Source organism: Taeniopygia guttata, chromosome 1 (genome assembly GCF_048771995.1).
Source record: "Taeniopygia guttata chromosome 1, bTaeGut7.mat, whole genome shotgun sequence".
In the NCBI taxonomy this organism is placed as follows: domain Eukaryota; kingdom Metazoa; phylum Chordata; class Aves; order Passeriformes; family Estrildidae; genus Taeniopygia; species Taeniopygia guttata.
This window is the reverse complement of record NC_133024.1, coordinates 115,371,604-115,393,354: the sequence shown is the minus strand read 5'-3', so window position 1 is coordinate 115,393,354 and position 21,751 is coordinate 115,371,604. Positions and strand designations below refer to the sequence as shown.

Below are 21,751 nucleotides of genomic sequence, written 5' to 3'. Positions count from 1 at the left end.
CAGCGGGGCCGGAGTGTGGGATGTGGATCCTGGCTGTTGGAGCTGGGGTGCAAGATGTGACCCCTGGATCCACAGCCCTGGTTCTGGGGTGTGGCTCCCTGGAGCTGAGGCTCAGGATGCAGATCCCTGCAGGATGAGGATCGCTGGGGTGTGGAATGTAAATCCTGGCTGTTGGGGCTGTGGTGTGGATGCCAGATGAAGCCCGGGAAGGCTCAGCGAGGCTGGGAACTGGCCAGGAGCCGGGCTGGAGGCGTGGGACCAAGCCCACCCCGCAGCTGGCGGCCCCGCTCCCCGCCCGGCTCCTGGGGCCGCTGACTCGGCTGCAGATCTGCAGATCTTGGGGATGCTGCGGGGCCAGAGCCGGCACAGCCCCGGGCACAGAGCCTGGAGCCAGGAGAGCTGGGGCTGGCACCGCTGGGGCTGGCACCGCTGGGGCTGGGCAGGGACAGGGGAGCTGCCGGGGCCTTGGTTCCCCTGTCCCGGGCCGTGGTGGGGCCCTGCCCGCCCCGGGAGCAGCTGGGAGGGGAAGAGCCATGAGCTCATCCCGCTGTGCTGGGCCAGGGCAGGGCTGTGTCCTGCTCATGGCACTGTGGGATCCCCTCCTTATCCCAGCACCCACTTCTACACCAAACCCCACCAGGGTGGCACCTCGCCAGCCCCACAGTGGGACCAGGACATGGCCCTGGGGATCCCCAAAACAAGAGCAGGACATGGGCACGGAGATCCACCACAGTGGGACCCAGACATGGACCTTGGGTTCCCCACAGCAGGACCCAGACATGGCCATGGAGATCCCCAAAACGGGAGCAGGACATGGCCATGGGGATCCACTACAGTGGCACCCAGACATGGCTGTGGGGATCCCCAAAACGGGAGCAGGACATGGGCATGGAGATCTACCCCAGTGGGACCAGGACGTGGCTGTAGGGATCCCCAGAGCAGGAGCAGGACGGGGCCGTGGGGATCCACCACAGTGGGACCAGGACGTGGCCGTAGGGATCCCCAGAGCAGGAGCAGTACGTGGCCATGGGGATCCACCACAGTGGGACCAGAACATGGCCATGGGGATCCACCACAGTGGGACCAGAACATGGCCATGGGGATCCACCACAGTGGGACCAGGACGTGGCCATGGAGATCCACCACAGTGGGACCCAGACGTGGCTGTAGGAATCCCCAGAGCAGGAGCAGGACGTGGCCATGGGGATCCACCACAGTGGGACCAGGACGTGGCTGTAGGAATCCCCAGAGCAGGACCAGGACGTGGCTGTAGGAAATCCCAGAGCAGGATCAGGACGTGGCTGTGGGGATCCACCACAGTGGGATCGGGATGTGGCCGTGGGGATCCTCCCACGGACAGAGCAGGACAGGGCTGTTGGATGCCCACGGTGGGAGCAGATTTGGCACAGCAGGGACTCAGGAGCCCGTGGCTGTGCAGCGGCCCTGGGGCCGTGTCCCCTGGCTGTGGGCTGGCAGGGTGGGTCTGCGGGGGCCACGCTCTGCCATGGCCCAGGAGGCTCCAGGAGGCTGGGCTGGAGCCCCCGGAGCCCCCGGCCCCGCTGCCCACGCCTGCCCCGGCCTGGCTGCAAAGGGAGCGGGGAACAAAGGCGGCTTGTGGCGGGCGCCGGGTCTCTGCCCTTCCTGCAGGAGGGCCCCGGGGCCGGACAAGGGGCCCTTGTCCCGTGTCCCGTGTCCGGCCCTGGCCGCCCGCCAGCACGTGCCGGGGGATGGCGAGGGGGTGGCGAGAGCGGCTGGGGATGCCGCTGCTCCCTCCTGCTGCCATCGCCAGCCACAGGACAGCCACAGGACACGGGAGCACCGAGGACACCCCTGGGCATGGGAACAGAGGTTCTGCCCTCCGCCTGCCACTCCAGAGGCAGTACCAGGGCTGGGGTGGCTGGGGTTGCCCAGGTGGGGACACCGCTTGTGTGCCAATTCCTGCAATGTCTCCATCCTCAGTGTCCCCATTCCTGCTCAATGTCCCCACGGGCACCTCCTGCACTGTCCCCATTGCTGTCCCTTCAATGTCCCCAAGCCCCCGGGTGGGAGCTCAGCTGGGCACAGAGATGGTGGGGTCAGGACTGGCCATGGCAGGGACATCCCAGGCTTCCCCTGGCAGTTACCCCCAGAAGAGAGCCCTGGCAGGCACCATGAGCACCCTCAGCTTGGCCCTGGCCCAGTGAGGGGTCCCAGCCCAGGTTGGGGCGGTGACACCCATGTCCCTCCAGGGAGTGTCCCCATGCCAGGAAAAGTGGGTGCGTGGGGCAGAGCACAGGACACAGGGGGCCTGGGCAGGTTTTTATTGAAGGAGAAGCAGCTCTGGGGGCAGCTAGTTACAGGTGAGTCCTGCTGCCCTGCGGAGCTCCAGCACCAGCCAGGGCAGGAACTCTCTGCTCTGGCCACACTGGCCGAGCTCTCAGCAGGGCTGGAGGTCCCTGGCGTGGGGCTCACCCCAAACACCCCCCAGGAGCCCCTGGTGCTGCCAGGGGGATCCCGGGGCAGTGTGGGGCAGTGCCAGCGAGATGCTCCAGGCTGGGCAAATGCCAGGGCTGGCACAGAGGGGCTGGGGACTCCCCGTGCCCCAGCTGGTGTAGAGGGTGGAGGTGGCAGGTCCCCATGGAGGACTCGGGGTGGCAGGTCCCTGTGGGATGCTCAGGGCTGGAGTGGGGCTGTCCCATGCCCTTCTCAGGAAGCGTTGCTGTGCCAGGACCGGAGAGGCGTCACCAAAAGCGGCCGCTGACAGCCGGAGCAGGGAGCCCGGTGCCCCCGGGGCGGGCGGCCCTTAGTGCGAACAGGGTCTGTATTATCAAAGCTGGCGGCTTGGGGCTGGCAGCCCCGGTCCCACCGAGGCTGGGGGGGTGGCAGGGGGGCAGGAGGCGTGTGGGGCGCCGGGGCAGGGGCAGGATCGTCTCTCAGCCCCGTCACAAGAGCACGCAGGGCTTCTTGGGCTTGGCCGGGGCGGGGTTGAGCACGGCCCTCACGGCCTCGGTGAACACATCCTTGATGCCCTCCTGGTTGAGCGCCGAGCACTCCAGGTACTTGACGGCGCGGATCTGCTTGGAGAGGCTGATGCCCTGCTGGGTGGTGATGGGCGCCTGGTTCTGCTCCTTGAGCCGCTTCATGGTCTCGGGGTTGTTCCTCAGATCCTTCTTGGTGCCCACGAGGAGGATGGGCACGCTGGGGCAGTGGTGGCACACCTCGGGGTACCACTTGTGCTTGACGTTCTCGTAGGAGGGCGGGCTGGCGATGGAGAAGCAGATGATGAAGACGTTGGTCTGGGGGTAGGAAAGCGTCCGCAGGCGGTCGTACTCCTCCTGGCCAGCCGTGTCCCACAGGTTTAAGTTAATAGTCCTGCCGTCCACCGTGTTCTGGGCACTGTAGTTGTCGAACACGGTGGGGATGTACTCCTTGGGGAAGGCGTTGGTGGTGTAGCAGATGAGCAGGCAGGTCTTGCCCACCGCCCCGTCACCCACCACCACGCACTTGATGCTCTGCATGCCGGCGGTGCTGGGGACCCCTCAGCAGCCTGCGGGAAGAGAACAGGCTCAGCGAGGGCTGGGTCAGCCTGGTCCCCCCCTGACACCCCCAGGCTGGAGGCTGCACAGGGGTCACCCCCCTGGTTCACCATCCGGCCCAGTGCCCAGAGCAGCTTCCCAGGCAGGCAAATCCCCCTAACAGAGAGCCTGCAATGGGGATCTGCCTGCCGTGACCCAGGGACACGTGTGTGCCACCACAGCCAGCGTGCATGGGGACCACACTGTCCCCAGGGTGCTGCATGCATGGCAACCAGGCTGTGCCACCCATGCTGTGCCATTGCATGCTGTGCCATCCCGTGCTGTGCCATCCCGTGCTGTGCCATCCCGTGCTGTGCCATCCCGTGCTGTGCCTCAGCCCGGAATGGGACGGAGGGCAGCAGGGCAGGGAGCAGGGGCATACCGGGGCTCTGGCAGCCCGGGCACCATCACCATCAGCCCCAGCCCCATCCTGCCCACCCCAAGCAGGGCTGGTGATGCTCCCGGCGGGCAGAGGCCGGGCTGGTGCTGTGGCTGGCGTGGCCCCGAGCCAACGTCCGCTCCGGCAGCTGTGTTTATCCCCAATCCCGGCGCGCGTTTTCCTTCCTCAGGTTCCCTCTGCAATTCCCATTAAGGGCTGCATCCTGCTCCCCTTCCTGCTGCTGCCGGAGCCAAGCCCTGCCCAGCCGAGGCGGGGGCACCCCACGGCGCTGGGGCGGGGAGCTGCCCACCCTGGGGCCGGCAGCCCCTTTCACCCCGCTGGTGCCCACCCAGGGGATCACAGCGGGAGGACGGGAGCCCCACTGGTGTGCCAGGGACAGCATCAAGGAGCCCAGGACAGCGGGAGAAGGAGCTGGAGCAGGAGGAGCTGGAGCAGGACAGTGGGGGAAGGCAGCGGATCAGAGTAATGGGAGCAGCAGCAGAGGGAGAAGGAGCAGGGCAGTGGGAGGAACAGCACAGGGAGAAGGAGCAGGGCAGTGGGAGGAACAGCATCAGGGTCATGGGACCAGGATCAGGACTGGGGGAGACTGAGGTCCCTCAGGCTGCACAGGGCCACCTTCAGGGACATTCACCTTGCACAACTGCCACCCACATCCCCTGTGCCCCTTCTGTCCTGCAGCCACTCCATCCCTTGGCCCAGGGCTCCCAGGGCTGGGGCTCCCAGGGCAGCCCCTGCAGTCACCCCAACATCCCAACCCCTGGCCCTGTCACCCCAAGGCCCCATTTGGCCCATCTGACCCAATCTGGACCCGAAGCATCCCTGAGCCCCAGCCTGGGCCTGTGCCCATCCCACAGTGGGCCATGACACACACTGCCCATGCTGAGCCCAAACTGACTGTGGGCACCTCGGGATGAGCTGCACCCGGCAGGAACCATCCCTGTCCCCTCCCCATCTTCACTCCTGTTCCCATCCCCATCCCCATCCCCATCCCCATCCTGGTGCAGAGGAAACTCTCGTGCCCATGAAGGGCATCACCACTGGGAAATGGAGAGGAGGAAGGAAAGGAGGAGGAAGAGGAGGAGGAGAAGGGCCTAGATAGAGGCCAGGGGTCACTTCTCCATCACCCAGCACCCCTGGGGGTGTGGAGCCCCAGAGTGTCCCCAGGTTTGTCACCAGCGCTCAGCCAACCTGGGCACACACCACAGCATACACCACAGTGCCCAAGGGCTCACACAGGAGCGCTCTGGCTCCTGCCAGCCCTGGCACTGCCACCACCAGGTACAAGGTGCCTGTGGCACCACAAGGGGACCTGCAGGCACGGCCCACACTCACAGGGCAAATGCCTCGCTGAGGAGGGGCTTTGTGTAGGGCAGAGCCCCCGCAGCAGCTCCGAGGCTGGCTGGGTGCCGAGGAGGAGATGGGGTGTCAGGGGGGCTCCGGCTTTGTCACAGCCCAGGTTTGCAGCCACAGCCACCACATCACAGCCCCAGCAAGCCCCTGACTCACACTCATCTTCCCAGCGAGGATGAGGAGGGACCAGTGCCCGGCCTCCTGAGCCCTGGGTCCCTGTGTCCCCCAGCACGGGACAGGAGGGTGGGCAGGAGCCCCATTCCAGGACGGGGCCAGGGGCTGCCTGTGCCGGCAGGGGCTGGAGACCATCCGTGTCCCCGCACCACGCTGGGGCTCCCGAGGGCCCCACTGCCATGGGGCCAGGATGGGCCGGTCTGGGGACACCGGGTGGGTGCCTCGGCCCTGGTGTGCCCCACCGTCCCTGCTGTGCCCCACGGGCCCTGGTGTGCCCCACTGGCCCTGCTGTGCCCCACGGGCCCTGGTGTGCCCCACGGGCCCTGCTGTGCCCCCCGCCTGCAGCCCGCTCCCTGCCCTGCCAGCACAAGGCCAGCTCTGTTCTCCCAGCACATTTAACCCCTTCTGGCGCCCCGGGGTCAAAGTGGCCTCGTGGGGTTGAGGGGACAGCCCGCGGGGGACACAGCCCGCGGGGGACACAGCCCGTGGGGGACACAGCCCGCGGGGGACACAGCCCCAGCAGAGGCCCCGGGGAAGGAGGGGTGGGAGCACGGGGGCTGCGCCGTGCCCAGCCCCAGGCTCGGCACCCTGAGCCCCCCAACCACGCTCCCACTGCGGGGGATGGCGTTTGGGGGGCTGCGGAGAGGGGCAGGCGGCCAGGGGGGCTGTGGGTGGCACTCAGAGGTCCCCCCTCCCATCGCCACCCCCTGGCACGGGAAAAGCGACTCATCTCTTCAGCAGAAAAGGGAAGCAAAACCCTCTGCCAGCGCTCCTGGCCGGGGCAGCCCCCGGGGGTTTTCCGCCGGGGAAGTGGAGCAGCCGCCCCCGTCAGCTCCTGTCCCACGGTCCCCAACCCTGCCCGACCTCCCGGAACCGGCCCTGCCCGCCCCAGCACCCCTTCCCCGCCCCACTTCGGACACCTCACACCCTGCTGTGCCCCCAGCACCCCGCCCTGCCCCGGGCACCCCTCCCTGGGCACCCCTCCCCGGGCACCCCTCCCCGGGCACCGGCTCCACCCCGCCCGAGGGTCGTGCCCGGGCCCACCCAGGGCCGGGGGTCACCAGTCTGGTCACTGGGGCCACTCCTGCCCTGCAGCCTGCTCAGCAGCAAAAGAGGAAATGGATAAAACTACTGAAATCTCTAAATCCCGAGCAGGGACCCCACGGGGGTCCATGGCCATGGTGGGGATGCAGGGACCCCCCAGCTCGGCCCCCCAGCTCTGCCGTGGCAGCTAAAATAACCTCCATGCTGACTCGGAGGATTTTGATTTCCCTCATTTTCCAGCTGTCGTGACTAATTTCCTCATTTTATTTCCCTCCCAGGCCGGGCCCTGCTCTGCCCCTCGCCACGGCCACGGCCACTCCCGGCCTGGCCTCAGCTCCAGGCGCTGCCAAAGCTCTGCAGCCAAAGTTCTGCAGCTCCGGGGCTGGAGTGGATCCAGGGGGGATACAGCCACTCCTCGGCCTGGCCACGGCTCCCACAGCCACGGGCTGGAGAACAGGGATCCATCCTGGGGGTGGGGGGACAGATGGACAGATGGAGGGATGGATGGATGGATAGATATGGATGGATGGATGGGTGGATGGATGATGGATGGATGGATGGGTGGATGGATGATGGATGGATGGATGGGTGGATGGATGATGGATGGATGGATGGATGGACAGGTGGATGGAAGGATCGATAGATGGATGGATGATGGATGATGGATGGATGATGGATGGATGGATGGATGGATGGATGATGGATGGATGGATGGATGGATGATGGATGGATGGATGGATGGATGATGGATGATGGATGGATGATGGATGGATGGATGGATGGATGATGGATGGATGATGGATGGATGGATGGATGGGTGATGGATGGATGGATGGATGGATGGATGGATGATGGATGGATGGATGGATGGATGGATGGATGGATGGATGATGGATGGATGGATGGATGGATGGATGGATGATGGATGGATGGATGATGGATGGATGGATGATGGATGGATGGATGATGGATGATGGATGGATGGATGATGGATGGATGGATGGAGGGATGGATGATGGATGGATGGATGATGGATGGATGGATGATGGATGGATGGATGGATGGATGGATGGATGGATGGATGGATGGATGGATGGATGGATGGATGGATGGAGAGATGGAGCCATGCAGGACAGGCCAGGCTCCATTCCTCCAGCAGGTCCCAGTGCTGGGTGGAAAACCTGCACTGGTCTGGTGCCTCTCTGGGCCATGGCCAAACCAAACCAAACCAAACCAAACCAAAGCAAACCAAACCAAACCCACTTCCATGCACAAGGGCACAGCCCACACCTGCACTGTGGCCAGCACGGCCCAGCACCTCCACAACTGCTCACAGACACTCCTGGTGTCTGGGCCAGCCCCCTCCCACCACAGCCCGTCCCCGCGGGCCCCCTCCCGCCACACTCCCACCACAACTTGTCCCCATAGGCCACAAACGGTGCCTCAGTACCCCGGTGGCTTCTCCTTCCCCCGAGCCAAGCGGAGGAAGCCCAGCATCCCCCAGCCCCGGCACACATTCACCACACTCCCCACAGGATCCAGGGGACCGTGGGTGGCCCCACGCTGACCCAGTGACCCCAGGGGACACCCCATGGCGAGTACCCACGGCAGGCGTCCCAGCAGCAGGGACAGCCCTGGCACTGCTGCACACGTGTGGCAGCGCCAGCAGGGAATGTGTGGGGTCACACAGAGGGGGGCAGCGGGGTCGGTGAGGAGGCAGTGGGGTCAGTGTAGGGGGCAGTGCAGGGGCAGTGGGTCACTGCAGGGGTCAGTGCAGTGGGGTCGGTGGGGTGGAGCAGTGCTGGAGGCGTCACTGGGGTCAGTGTAGGGGGCTCGGTGGGTCCGTGCAGGGGCTCAGGTCAGGGGGATCGGGGGTCAGTGCAGTGCAGCAGTGCCGGGGGAGGTCAGTGGGGTCAGCGCAGTGCTGGTCAGTGCGGGGGCTCAGTGGTCATTGCACGGGGGTCGGGGGGTCAGAGCAGTGGGGAGCAGTGCAGAGGGGGGTCAGTGCAGGGGGGGTCAGTGCAGGGAGGGGACAGGGGGGTCGGTGGGTCAGGACGGGGCCGGGGGTCCCGCGGGCCGTGCAGCACCCCCGGTGTCAGTGCAGCCCCCGCAGCGCGGGGCCGGGAGCGGGCAGGGGTGCGGCTGCAGATTGGGTGGGCGCGGGGCCGGGGGCGGGGGTCCCGCCGAGGGGGTCGGGCCGGGCCAGTTTCTGTCCCCGCTCTGTCCCGGCTGCTGCCGGGGCCGCTCCCGCCCAAAACTCCGCTCCTCCGGCACCCCGGTCCCCCGTAATTACCGCCGGCTGTCCCGTTATCCCTGCCGGCTCCCTTATCCCCGGCGCTCCCCTTATCCCCGGAGCTCCGCGATCCCAGCCCCGTTCTCCGCGGCGGCTCCGTTATCCCGGCGGGCGGTCCCGTTATCCCCGTGGTCCCGTTATCCCCGCGGTCCCGCTCCGGGCGGGTCCCGCCGCCGCCGCCCCCGCCCTGGCCCCGACCCGCGGCTCCTCCCGGCCCCGCTCGGAGCCCGGCGCGGCGGGACCCCCGCCCGCGGGACCCCCGGCCCTTCCCGGTGCCCGGTGCCCCGGCCCCGCACTCACCCCGGGGCATGGCGCGGCGGCGGGCGCGGGGCCGGGGCGGCAGCGGCAGGAGCACGGAGAGCCGGACGAAGAGGAGGAGGAGGAAGAGGAGGAAGTCTGCGGCCGCCTCCTCCGCCGCCCCGGGCGGTCCCGCGGAGAAACTTCCCCCGCCGCGCCCGGCCCCCCGCGCCCGCCGCTTCCTTCCTCGGTCCGGGCCGGCAGCGCAGCCCTGTGCCCTCCGCCACCGCCCCGGGCTGGGGCACCGGCACCGGGCTGGGGCACCGGCACCGGGCTGGGGCACCGGCACCGCCCCGGGCTGGGGCACCGGCACCGGCACCGGGCTGGGGCACCGGCACCGGGCTGGGGCACCGGCACCGGGCTGCGGGCACCGCCCCGGGCTGCGGGCTGAGCCGGCGGCGGCTTGGGGCACGACCCCGGGGCACGACCCCCGAGACCGCCCCGCGCAGGGACCCGCAGCCCCGGGGCCGGGTGGGGAGCGGGGACCCTCCTCCCTCGCCAGCTGCCTGCGCCCCCCGAGCCCCCCATCCTTCAGCCCCCAGCACTGAGCCCTCCACCCTTGGCGCCACCTCTGACCCCTCAACCCCACTCCTGGCACCCCTGGCACTCATCCCTGACCCCACTTCTCAACCCCTGAGACCCCCCTTGGCCCCCGCCGCTCACCCCGACCCCACCGCTGGGGACAGGGACACCCCGGGGTGACAGGGACACCCCGGGGCAGCCACTGCCAGCCCAGGGGGACCAGAGTTCTGGGGGTGCAGGGGGTGAGAAGGGAGGGGAGCCCACCCCACCCGGGGACTCGGGGGCTGATGGCGAGGGGAGGTGACACCCCTGCCCTCGGGCTGCCCCGGGGTGTGGGTGGGGAGGGGGTGACAGCACCGGGGGTGACAGCACCGGGGTGACAGCACAGCGGGGACCAGCTGCCCCTGGGGGAACAGGCGGTCCCGGGGCTGCTGCGGGAGCCCCCCAGCCCCGAGCTGTGCCGGAGGAGCCCGGCTGCTCTGAGGGTCCCCCCAGGGCCGGCTCCCCCAAGCTGCGAGCCCCCATAGATATGGGCCAGGGCCCCCCAGCGGTGCCCGCGGCCCATGAGGGTCCCTGGGGCTCGTGGGGGACAGCCGGGGATGGAGGGAGGCAGTTCCCGGGAGCGAGTGGCCTGTCCCCATCCCCATCCCGGGGTCTGCAGCTGTGGGACCCCCGCCCACAGCCGGCATCTGCCCAGTGCCAGCACGGGGACCAGAAGTGGCGTCCTGCAGAGCCCGGACATCGGCCCGGACCGGGGCCGGACATCGGCCCGGACCGAGCCCCGACAGAGCCCGGACATCAGCCCGGACAGAGGCCGGACACAGCCCGGACAGAGGCCGGACATCAGCCCGGACAGAGGCTGGACACAGCCCGGACAGAGGCCGGACACAGCCCGGACAGAGGCCGGACATCAGCCCGGACCTGGGCCGGACATCAGCCCAGACCTGGGCCGGACATCAGCCCGGACAGAGCCCGGACATCAGCCCGGACAGAGCCCGGACAGAGCCCGGACATCAGCCCGGACCGGGGCCGGACATCAGCCTGGACAGAGCCCGGACATCAGCCCGGACAGAGCCCGGACATCAGCCCGGACATCAGCCCGGACAGAGGCCGGACAGAGCCCGGACCTGGGCCGGCCCCGTGCCCAGCCGGACACTCGCCGTGGCCGGGGGACCTCACGAGGGGCCAGCCTGGGACCCCCAGCCCAGAGCGGGGACGTGGGAGGAGCCTGCGCCAGGGACAGGGGTGTCACTTCTCGGAGCACCCGGCCAGAGTGGGACAGATGTGAGGGGTGGGACAGATGTGAGGGGTGGGACAGGACGTGTTCCCTGTCTGTGTCCCCTCCCCGTCCCCCCGCAGCTGGTGGCCTCAGGACACACTGGTGGCCCTGGGGTGTCACAGCTCCAGGAGGTGCCGAAATTTCCTCAACCCCCCCGGGAAGCAGGAGCACGGGCTGGGACCCCAGAGAGCGGCGTGCTGTGACATGTCAGCGGGGGTGACATGTCAGGCTGTGTCACATGTTGGGTGTGTCCCCTGTCACGGTGTGTCCCATGTCGCGTGGTGTCCCCTATCGCGGTGTGTCCCTATCGCGATGTGTCCCTATCGCGCTGTGTCCCTGTCGCGGTGTGTGTCCCTGTCGCGATGTGTTCCCTGTCGCGGTGTGTGTTCCTATCGCGCTGTGTCCCTGACTCGATGTGTCCCCTGTCCCGGTGTGTCCCATGTCAGTGTGTCCCTGTCGCGATGTGTCTCTGTCCCGGTGTGTGTCCCTATCGCGATATGTCCCTGTCGCGCTGTGTCCCTGTCCCGGTGTGTGTCCCTGTCGCTCTGTGTGTCCCTGTCCCGGTGTGTGTCCCATGTCAGTGTGTCCCTATCGCGATATGTCCCTGTCGCGGTGTGTCCCTATCGCGATATGTCCCTGTCGCGCTGTGTCCCTGTCCCGGTGTGTGTCCCTATCCCGGTGTGTGTCCCTATCGCGCTGTGTCCCTGTCCCGGTGTGTGTCCCTGTCCCGGTGTGTCCCTGTCGCGATGTGTCCCCTGTCCCGGTGTCCCATGTCAGTGTGTCCCTATCGCGATATGTCCCTGTCGCGCTGTGTCCCTGTCCCGGTGTGTGTCCCTGTCCCGCTGTGTCCCTGTCCCGGTGTGTGTCCCTGTCCCGCTGTGTCCCTGTCGCGCTGTGTCCCTGTCCCGGTGTGTGTCCCTGTCGCGCTGTGTCCCTGTCGCGCTGTGTCCCTGTCCCGGTGTGTGTCCCCTGTCCCGGTGTGTGTCCCTGTCCCGGTGTGTGTCCCATGTCAGTGTGTCCCTATCGCGATATGTCCCTGTCCCGGTGTGTCCCTATCGCGCTGTGTCCCTGTCCCGCTGTGTCCCTGTCCCGCTGTGTCCCTGTCGCGATATGTCCCTGTCCCGGTGTGTCCCTGTCCCGGTGTGTGTCCCTGTCGCGATATGTCCCTGTCGCGGTGTGTCCCTGTCGCTGTGTCCCGGCCCCGCCATTCCCCGCTCCGTCCGCCAGGGGTCGCTGCGGGACAGCGCCGTGCGCGCGCGGGCGGGAGAAGGGGCGTGGCCACGCTCCCGCCCCGTTGGCCCCGCCCCAGTGGGTGTGGCCCGGCGGCTCTTGGCCCCGCCCCCTGTCAGCGCGCGCGGCGGCGCCAGGGCCCGGTGCGTAGCGCGGCGCGCGGGGGGGCGGGCGAGACCACCGCAGCGGCGCGGGGGGGTGCGGCTGTCCCGGCACGGACAGAGCGGGGTTTTCCGGGAGGCACCGCTGCGAGGAAGCGGCGGAGGGACGGAGCGGGCCGGGGGGACAACAGCGGAGGTAGCGGGAAGGAGCGTTATCCCGGCAGAGCCGCGGGGCGCCGGCGGGGTTATCCCGGGAAGAGACCACTGAGGGCGGGCGGACTGGGGCTGTCCCGGGAGAGACCACTGCGGCGGGGGGGGGGAGGCTGTCCTGGGAGACACCACTGCGGGCGGGGGGGGGAGGGTTCCGGTAGCCGGTGCGCGGCCGCAGCTGACGGCGGTGCCGGGACAGCCGCGAGAACCGGGACAGCCGCGATAACCGGGATAACCGGGACACCCGCGGCCCCCCAGCCGGTGCCCATGCCGAGGAGCAGCTGACGGCGGCGGGGACGCGGAAATGGAGCCGCGGCCGGGCCGGGCCGTGCGGGCGCTGTGCGGCCTCTTCCTCCTCCTCCTGCTCCTGCTGCTGCAGCATCCCGGCCGCGCCGAGCGGGCCCCCGGCTCCCACCTGGACGACTCGGCCATCGCAGGTGAGCCCCGCCGTGCCCTGCCCTGCCCTGCCCTGCCCGCCGGGCTCGGCCGCTGCCCGGGGAAGGCCGTGCCAGCCCCCCCGCGCTCCGTTTTGGGGCCATTCCTCCGCCTTTCGGACAAGAGCTGCGCTGCTCCCCGCTTCGGGACCCCGCAAGGACCGAAATTACCCCGCAGTAACCCCTGTGTGTTCCTACTGCGGGCTCCGGCTGTTTGGGTTAAAAGTTTTACATTCCAGCTCGTTTAGAATATTGCGCTCCGCTTCGTTCAGGCGCATCGGCGGCGAGCGGCATTTCACACGATTCGCGTTGTTTTACTCGCTCGCCCTGTGCTGGTGAGAGGCTGGCCGGGAGCTGGGGACGGTGTGGGGATTCCGTGCGGAGCCGTTCCCGGCTGGGGACCCCCGGGCTGTGCCCTGCTCCGCCGGGACCGGCGGGTCCCACCCGAGGAGCGCGGGCAGCGCGGCCGAGCCGCTGTGCTTCTCTGTGCCCCGAGAGCCGAAGGGGCTCTGCCTCCCTCCTTCCCATCCCCTGTGCCCCGAGCGCCGAAGGGGCTCTGCCTCCCTCCTTTCCATCCCTTGTGCCCCGAGCGCCGAAGGGGCTCTGCCTCCCTCCTTCCCATCCCCTGTGCCCCGAGAGCCGAAGGGGCTCTGCCTCCCTCCTTCCCATCCCCTGTGCCCCGAGAGCCGAAGGGGCAGCGCGGCCGAGCCGCCGGCGCCCCGCGGGTCTGTCCCCGCTGTGGCCGCGCTGGTGGCGCCTCCGTGGGCTCTGTGTCCTTGTGGCGGTGCCCGAGGTCAGCCGGAGCTGCCCGTAAGCCCCGCTGTGAGCCCGGGCCGGTCCCCGGGAGCCCCGAGCCGCCCGGTGCCGGTACCGGTACCGCCGGCAGCTCTCCCCGGGCCCGGGCTGCAGCCGGGGGGATCCGGGCGCAGGAAGGGCTCGGCTGGTGTGTGGGTGCTGGTGTTGGGTGGGCTCGGCTCTCAGCGCGGGGCTGCTCGGTGGGAGCGGGGCACGGAGCGGGGCACGGAGCCGGCCCTGGAGCGGTGGAGCCCCGGGCAGCCGGGGCTGAGCCCCGGGCAGCTCGGTGGTGGCAGACCGGGGATGGGCTCCGTGCCTCGCCGGGGGTGCCTCCGGGCCGAGGGCTCCGCGTCCCCTGCCGCCGTGCCCCGGGACCCTCGGGCCCGCTCGCATCCAGCCTGCTCCGCTACGGAAACTGGATCTCCGCAGTCCTCGTGAAGCAAGGTTGGTGCCTCCAAGGAATTTGCAGCGCAGTTATTTTTGGAGGCCCTGCAGAAGTGTGGCAGCCCGGCTGGTTCAGCTGCTGGCTCTGCTCTTGGCGAGCGGAGGCAGCCCCGGCAGTGCCCCGGCAGAGCCCCGGCAGTGCCCCGGCAGTGCCCCGGCAGTGCCCCGGCTGCTCCGGGCCGCTCGGGGCCGTGCTGGGCTCCCCGGCCTGCCTGGCATTGCGGGCTGGCTGCGGCTGCAGCCCACACCTGCAGGAACGTGGTCGGGGGGTTGGTGTGCCCTGCTCCGTGTCCGTCCGGCTGGAAGGGCTCCCTGCCCTCTCCTGCTCCCGCACGGTGTGTCCCCTGAGCTCTCTGGGCTGTTGCTCCCAGCTCCAGCAGGGAATGAATGTCCTCAGCCGGCACAGCAGAGCTTTTCCGGGTGTTTTCCTTGGAAGCAGAAGGTGTTGGCTGCTTGGTGTGAGGCAGAGGTGAGTGTTGGACGTTTTTTGAAAGTGAAAGTGCTCGGTACTGACACGTTTTCTAACGTGCAAAGGTGCTTTTTATTTTTTTTAATTAATTAATTAGGATGGCAGGGTTTTAATGATAAACCTTCAGCAGCGGGGAAGTTTTTCAGACTGTGCAGGGGAGCGCTTGCAGAGAGCAGGAGCCTGGGCTTGCAGCACTTGGGATGCTGAGGTTCCTCGGCACACTCAAGGGATGCATCAGCAGGTTTTTCGAGGATTAGGGAATGATCCCTATTCCTGGGAGATATTTTTAAACAAGAGTTTGAAACGGGTGGGTTTATCCATGCCGGAAAATCAGAGTGGGTGACTGAACCCCGGGGGAAAACCAGATTTTCTCCTGGCTTTGACTCATTCAGAGGCCAACTGAGGCCTTAATCTTTGATCTCTAATCCCTTTCTGCCGGGATCCCATTGAAGTTTGGTTCCACTCGCAGCACAGGAGGCATTTCACCAGGTGTGGGGGTTTGGAGGCCCGGCCAGGCAGAGGGAGCCCCTGGCAGCCCCTGGCCTTGCCCGAGCCCAGGTTTGGGATCCTGCCGCTGTCACAGGATGTGTGACGGGCCCACGGCATTGTTTGCACCCGCCCTGGTTATTTTTAGCCCGAATTTGTCAGGCTGCAGCCCGGCCTGAGACCTTTTCACACCCCCTAAAAGGGGGCAAACGAGGCTCCTCAGGGACAAACTGGACTTCCAGGAATTTTTTCTCCATCTCTGTGTGCTAATTTGCTGTAATCTGGCTGTTGCCCTCATCAGCCAGGTTTTGGTCCTTTTTCTGGTCCTTATCAGAACATCCTTGGGGCTGTGGACAGTGTTTTACACAAGTTTTATGTGGGCTATCAAAAATGTGACCCGCTGTTTGGGTCAAGTGTCTTAAATTTCATCTCATTTAAATTACTAATCTTGCTCAGCTGGCTCTTCCTCCTTAAATCACATCACCTGCAACCAGTGTGTGGGATTTAGGGCTGTTTTTATTTTAGTTGCTTGCCCTCTGTGCAGCCCAGCACAGGTGGGCACTTCCAGGTGTGGCTGCAGGAGATCCAAGGAAAGCTGGCTGTGGAGAGGTGGGGTTTGGGTGGCTGGGGTTGATCCCTGGTTCCCTCAGTGGTGACAGCTTCTCCCTGCAGTAATGTGGGAGTGCAAGTGTGCAGTGCCCTGAGCCTTGTTTCACTGTGCTCAGCATTCCTTCCTGAGCTCCCCCAGGGATCTGGGGGTCCCCGTTCTGCTGTCTTTGAGGCAGGTCAGGGTGCTGGTGTGGATTTTCCCTCGTTCCTGCAGCAGCACAGAGCTGGGCTCTGAGCTGTGTGTTGGGTGGAGGCATTTTTGGGGATGTGGAGCTCGTGGTGAGGGCTGGGCCCTGGTGCAAGGCTGGCACAGGTTTGGTAGCTTTTCCTCTTTCACAGCAGCTCCTCTTCCTTTCTCCTGCCGTGTCTCCTGCTTCCCTGTCTTGTTTCCTTCACCACAACCTTTCTTGAGTCATCTTTGCTGTTATCTCAGTGGTTTAAAGAACAAGTTAAAACCACATCCTGACAGTGTCGTGTCCAAAGCTGGGGGCTGTGCCCAGGGCTGTTCCTGTGTGCCTGGAACACCTGGAGCTGCCCTTAAACCCCGGGGGCATCCTGTGGGACAAAGTCAGGCTGAGGAAGGGGGCTGCAGCCACAGGCTGGTCACTGTCATTGATTCCAGAGGGGGAGAATGGGAATTTCTGCGCCCAAGCCCTGTCTGTCCTTGCCATCCCGGGGCCCAGGGGTTCATTAGAAGTGAATCCTTTGCTGCAAAACCTCTGCCTTGGGAAGGGGTGGGTTTGGGCTTGAAACCAGCAGCAAGGGTTTTTGTCCTGTGAGCAGGACCTGGCCTCAGTGGAGCTGTGGGGGCTCAGTGGTGGCTCGTCCTGCAGGGTGGAACAGGCTGGGTCTCTGTCCTTGCACAGTCTGGGGGAGTTCATGGGGCACAGTGACCCGCTGTGCCCTCCTTGCTTTGGTAAAATGCCTTGTAAAGGAGACTCTGCTGTCAGTTCCTTTGAGGGGTGCATGCTCACTGAGAACTTGCACCTGTGAGCAGCAGCTTTGGGTTGGGTGAAGGATTCGGAGCCGTTGTGAGAATACCTGGAGAGCTCTGCCAGGGAAAAATCCGTGTTCTTCCCCAGCTCAGCTGGTGGATTGCACAGCCTCAGCTTCCTTCAGGAATGAAACTCATCTCGAGGAATTGCCATTCTGAGAGCTGGAAAAATTGTGTTTTGGCAGCAAAGTGGCCTCATGTGGAGGAGGAGGAGGAGCGGGACTGACTGGGCAGCGCTGGGGCTGCTGGGGAGCTCCTGGCTCCTTCCAGCTCATTCCCTTCCCTGCTTGGCCCAGAAACTTGGAGTAATGCTCAGCTGGATCAGAGAGAGGCTCTTAATGTAATTTCTTGTTAGATTTATTTATTTGCTCCCTTGGAAAGCAGCTGTCTCCGTGTTTGCTGTGCCCTGGGGTGGTCCCTTCCCTCAGGAGGCTGCAGGGAGCTGCAGCTCCTGCTCCAAACCGGGCTCTGGGTTGGCCTTTCCCGCCGTGGGGCAGGATACACACATCCATGTGGAAGTCCAAGGCATCAATCCCTCTGTCCTTTCCATCCTTTGCTCTCAGGAGGGCATGGAGCAGAAAATGTGTGGGGAAGGAGCCTCCTGACGTCCCTCGTGGTGCAGCTGCAGGGTCTGGGATGCTCTGCTGGTCCTGGAGCAGAGCCTTATCCCAGGAGGAGTGAGAAGGAAAAGCACTTTGTGTTTCTCTGGCCTGCTCAGTTGGTGTTTGGCTCGTGGGCTGCCTGGGTGTGTTGGTACATCACAATTCCCTGTGGGAGCTCTCTCCTCCCCTGGGCAGGGGCTGGAGGATGGGTGAGTGTACAGGGACAGCCCTGGGGAGCTGAGCTACCCTCCAGTGAGGTGTGGTTCATGATCTGCCTGGCATCTGGGGAGGGAAGGGAGCTAAAGGGCCATCCTGGTGTTCACTGGCTGCCCAAGGAGCTTTGGAGTGCCCATCCCTGCAGGTGTCCCCTGGAGGTGGCACTGAGTGCTCTGGGCTGGGGACAAGGTGGGCATGGGCCCAGCTGGGACTCCCTGGGCTGGGAGGGCTTTGCCAGCCCCAGGATTTGGGGATTTGTTAGTGAAAAATCCCTTTCAGCAGCACTTTTCCCTGGGCTTGTCCCTGTCCTGCTGCTTGTCCCACTTGGAGGCTGTGCTGGTGGAAGAGGCTCTGGCAGTGGCTCGTGTCCCTGGTGCTTCCAAGCCCAGGGTCGGTGCCAGGCCTGGACACCCTTCGGTGCTGGACTGTGCCCAGCCTGGCATTCTGCTGCCCAGAGCCCTGATTGCACAAACTTGCAGTGTTAAGAAAGCTGTTTCCTCCGTTAATTAGCTTTGTTTAAATCCAGAGAGGGAGAAACAAACTCCTGGCAGGCGGCAGAGCTGTGGCTGTCCCTGGGCAGCCCTGGGGTTGCCACTGGGACCAGGGTGTTCCTGTTCTGGCTGGCCCAGCTGTGGGGAGCTGGAGGGGCAGGAAGGTGCTGCAAACAGGAGCTGGGACCTTCCCTGCTGCTGGCTGAGGGGCTGGACAAGGAGATTCCATCACCCCTCCTCGTGTCAGTCAGGTCCTGCTGGGGAGGAATCCTTCCCTGGCAGGGTGGGCAGCCCTGGCACAGGTGCCCAGAGCAGCTGGGGCTGCCCCTGGATCCCTGGCAGTGCCCAAGGCCAGGCTGGACACTGGGGCTGGAGCAGCCTGGGGCAGTGGGAGGTGTCCCTGCCATGGCAGGGGTGGCACTGGGTGAGCTCTGAGGTTCCTCCCAGCCCAAAGCAGTGTGGGATGCTGTGAATAATGGGGGCTTGGGCCTCTTTTCTGCCTTCTCCTGTTACCAGGTGCAGCCCTGGGACCTGCTGCTTCCCCCTCCCACCCTCCAGACTCTCTGCTGCTGGAATTTGGGGTGGCAGTGCTGTCCTGCTGAGTCTGCTCTGCTCCCGTGGCTGGTCCAAGCTGGGCTCTCTGGAGCACTTTAATTTTCCCTCACCTTCATTTCCCCAGCCCCTGCAGCCGTGCCTGATTAATTTTCTGGCACCTCCAGAGCTCCGGTTCAGTTTTAGGAGCTGGCGCTGGCAGGGACCAAGGACTCTTTAATTAAAGCCATTGCTCTGTCACTCCTGCAGCACATGGGAGCCTTGAGGAGCTCCTGCCTCACGCTGGTCCTCACCACCCACAAGGAATAGTTCCCAATCTCCTGCTCTCTGGCACTGGGAGCCATTCCCTGGCTCCTGTCCCTCCATCCCTGTCCCCAGTCCCTCTGCAGCTCTCCTGGAGCCCCTCCAGGCCCTGGCAGGGCTCTGAGGGCCATGCCATAATCCTAATAACACAATTATGGTAAGGAGTGATGGCAGGACTGTGCCCAGGAGCTTTTCCTGGCAGTCCTGGCCAAAGTGGATGGAAAACCTTGAGAGGAGCATGAGAAGTCACTGGGGAGCCAGGCATGGTTGTGTCCCAGGACTGTCCCTGCCTGCCTGTTTTCCCTCTATGAAATAGTACCGGGATGCTTGTTTGTTTGGATTATGGACCTATTTTTAAGTAACCTATTTTTTCCACTTTGGAAAATGCATTAACTCACTGTGTGTCACGGACATCTGTGGGGCTTGACTTTGGGAACCACCAAGTGCTGCTTGGAAGTCTCTCACCAGCCTGAGGGGGAGACAGCTTGCTTTGGCCCACTCACAGATATATATATATATATTTATCCACCCCTTGCTGAGGTTTGCCATAAGAGACATTTGCAGCATCCACAGAGGCACTTCCTCCTGGGAAGTGCTCTTTATCCCACCGAGGAGCTCTGCACGTTCTCAGTTCCACCAGCCCTTCACCTCCTCCGGGGTTTGGGAATTGCTGATGCCAGCAGCTCTCAGAACGTGGAAGCAGCAGCAGTGCAGTTGGAAACGGGGATGTTTGCTAACACACACACACGTTTTGCAGGAAAAGGCACTATTTTTGTAGCACAGTGTTTGTTTTTCCCCGAAGGACCGAGTTTTAAGGTCAGTTTAATTCTTCTCTGCAGGTTTGGAGCTCCGGTGCCGTAAATTCGGCTGTTCTGGGAGGATGAAAATGCAATAAACAGGAGAACTTGAGGAATGTTCCTCTCTGACTTACAAAGGAACAGCTTGCTGGTTGGAACAGCCTGCCCTTCCTAGGCAAGGGAGGCTTTGGATTGCAGGAAAGGGGGGAATAATTCAGGATTAAAGCTGCTAAGCAATGCATGTGTTTAGAGCTGTAGGAGTGCCAGGACATAATTAATGGGTGAGTAAGCCGAAGGGAAATAAAGTTATTTTTTTAACTGGATAGAGATGGATGGAGGATAGAAACTAATTTTTTGGGGGGATAGAAATAATTGTGGAAGTATTCTGCTCCAAGCAGCTGCTGTTGTTCAGGGTGCCTGGGTGGGTTTGTTCAGCAGCTTTGCAGCTGGAAGGCAGAAATCCAGGTTTGGCACCGTGCTTGTCACAGGGCAGCTCCAGGAGTGCAGGTGGGGTGAGGAGACCTCCAGGCCCGGCAGGCTGTGGAAGGATTATTCCCTCTTAATCCGTGTGTGCCGGCTTTTCCCACCTGCTGGGGCTGAGCTCAGGGTTGCTGCTGAGGGAGCTGATCCCATCTCGGCAGGGCAGATCCTGCTGCAGCTTCCCCCCGGTTGGCATTTCTGGAGCTGGATCCAAGCGCAGGGATGAAGTGTCGATGGGGAAATGGCTGATGGAAGGTCTGAGCACCTCGGGGTGTTTTGGGAAGGGACAGCAGTTTGGTGTTCCTGGGGTTTCACGCTGCCTCTGGGCTGTAACTGCAGAACGAGGAGATTGTGTTTTCTTTCCAAACCTGTGCAAAGCACCAGGAGGGAAGTTCTGTCCCTGCCACACTTTTGTCTGTGGGATGTGTGGATCCAGGTGGCACTGCCCGGGGTGTCAGTTTGTCCCCAGCCAGGACTGGGGCACAAACCCAGCACGGCTGCTGGTGCTGCCAGGAGGGGCTGGGCTGTGCCAGGCTCTGCCAGAGCAGCCCCATTTCTCTTTGTCCTGACACCCAGGGCCTCAGACATTTTAACTTCCCAGCTCCCTCCCGGAGCCCAGGCTGGCTCTGGCTGGGGTGTCCCAAGAGCAGTGAGAGTGCATCCTGCAGTGCTGGCAGGATGAAGAGGAGCCTCAGCTTCCTCAGGGAGTGGCACTCCTGCAGCCTGGGCTGCTGAGGTGAGAGTCAGTTAATTACTGGAGGGCCTCTGGATGAAAGAGGCCATGCTCCGAAAGTGTGGAACTGGGAAGTGTGGAAGCTAGGTTGGAGTGCTGATGGTTTTGTGGGAATGGTGATGGCAGCACACCTGGCAGAGGGATCTCTTGGTGGGGGCTGTGCCACCCCAAGGCAGTCCCCATCCCATCACTGCCCTCCTGGCCCCTGGTCCTGCTGCTCTCAGAGGTTTCTCATGGACCACACTGCTTCCTGGAGGTTTGGAGATAAGCAGGGTTTCCTGTTCATTTCATTTGCTGTATTGTTAACACAAAAAGAGGGTGGAAAGGGATACCTGGGGCCATTCACTGCCGTTCTCCCACACTGCAGGATGATTCCTAGAGAAGTTTTCCTGACAGCACTTGGTGTGAGAAGTGGGGTTGCTGGTTAGTTCTTCTCCCATCTTCTACTTTTCCTCTTGGAAAAGGAGGAAAAATGTTTCATGCTCCAAAGGGTGAGGCTCAGCCCTTAATGGGAATGTCTGGCATTCCTGTGCCATCCTGCAGATGGATATCTTCAGAGGTGTGCAGGATGGGGCACTGCCCTCCCTGCCACCCCTCCCTTCCCGAGGGCTGGCCTGGGGGGATGCTCCAGTGGCACTGACCCCTCTGGAGCCCCCTGGGCAGGGGGCAGGACAGAGCTCTGGGCAGGACAGAGCTCTGGTCAGGGAAGGGACAGGACAGAGCTCAGGACAGGACAGAGCTCAGGACAGAGCTTGCTCCTGCTGGCCGGAGCTTCCCACTGTGGAGAACTTGTCCAGCTGGTTTGTTTTTCATCCCGGGGCTATTTTCAGCTGCTCAGCCTAACAAGGTGAAATGGCTGAGATGCTTTCCTGCTCTCTGGGACTCTGCTGGG

General features: G+C 64.4%; 2 protein-coding genes across 14 annotated transcripts in view; one reads left to right on the top strand and one right to left on the bottom strand.

Moving 5' to 3' along the window:
- Positions 1–2,285: 2,285 nt before the first annotated feature.
- RHOG (ras homolog family member G) lies at positions 2,286–9,264 on the bottom strand. The gene is made up of 2 exons (XM_030284664.4): positions 9,116–9,264; positions 2,286–3,526 (listed from the first exon to the last, which is right to left on the bottom strand). The coding sequence occupies exon 2, from the start codon at positions 3,495–3,497 to the stop codon at positions 2,922–2,924; it is 576 nt and encodes a 191-aa protein (XP_030140524.1). The 5' UTR covers positions 3,498–3,526; positions 9,116–9,264; the 3' UTR covers positions 2,286–2,921.
- A 2,971-nt stretch (positions 9,265–12,235) lies between these two features.
- STIM1 (stromal interaction molecule 1) overlaps positions 12,236–21,751 on the top strand; it is a 74,007-nt gene continuing 64,491 nt past the window's right edge. For 3 of the 13 annotated variants that reach the window (XM_041719112.2, XM_041719118.2, XM_041719116.2), the window contains exon 1: positions 12,577–12,891. In XM_041719112.2, the coding sequence (XP_041575046.2) occupies positions 12,759–12,891 (133 nt within the window). In that variant the 5' untranslated portion in view covers positions 12,577–12,758. Of the gene's footprint in view, positions 12,287–12,313; positions 12,441–12,576; positions 12,892–21,751 lie in introns of those variants that run through there. The other 10 variants (XM_041719120.2, XM_041719114.2, XM_041719121.2 and 7 more) reach the window with 5 other exon arrangements.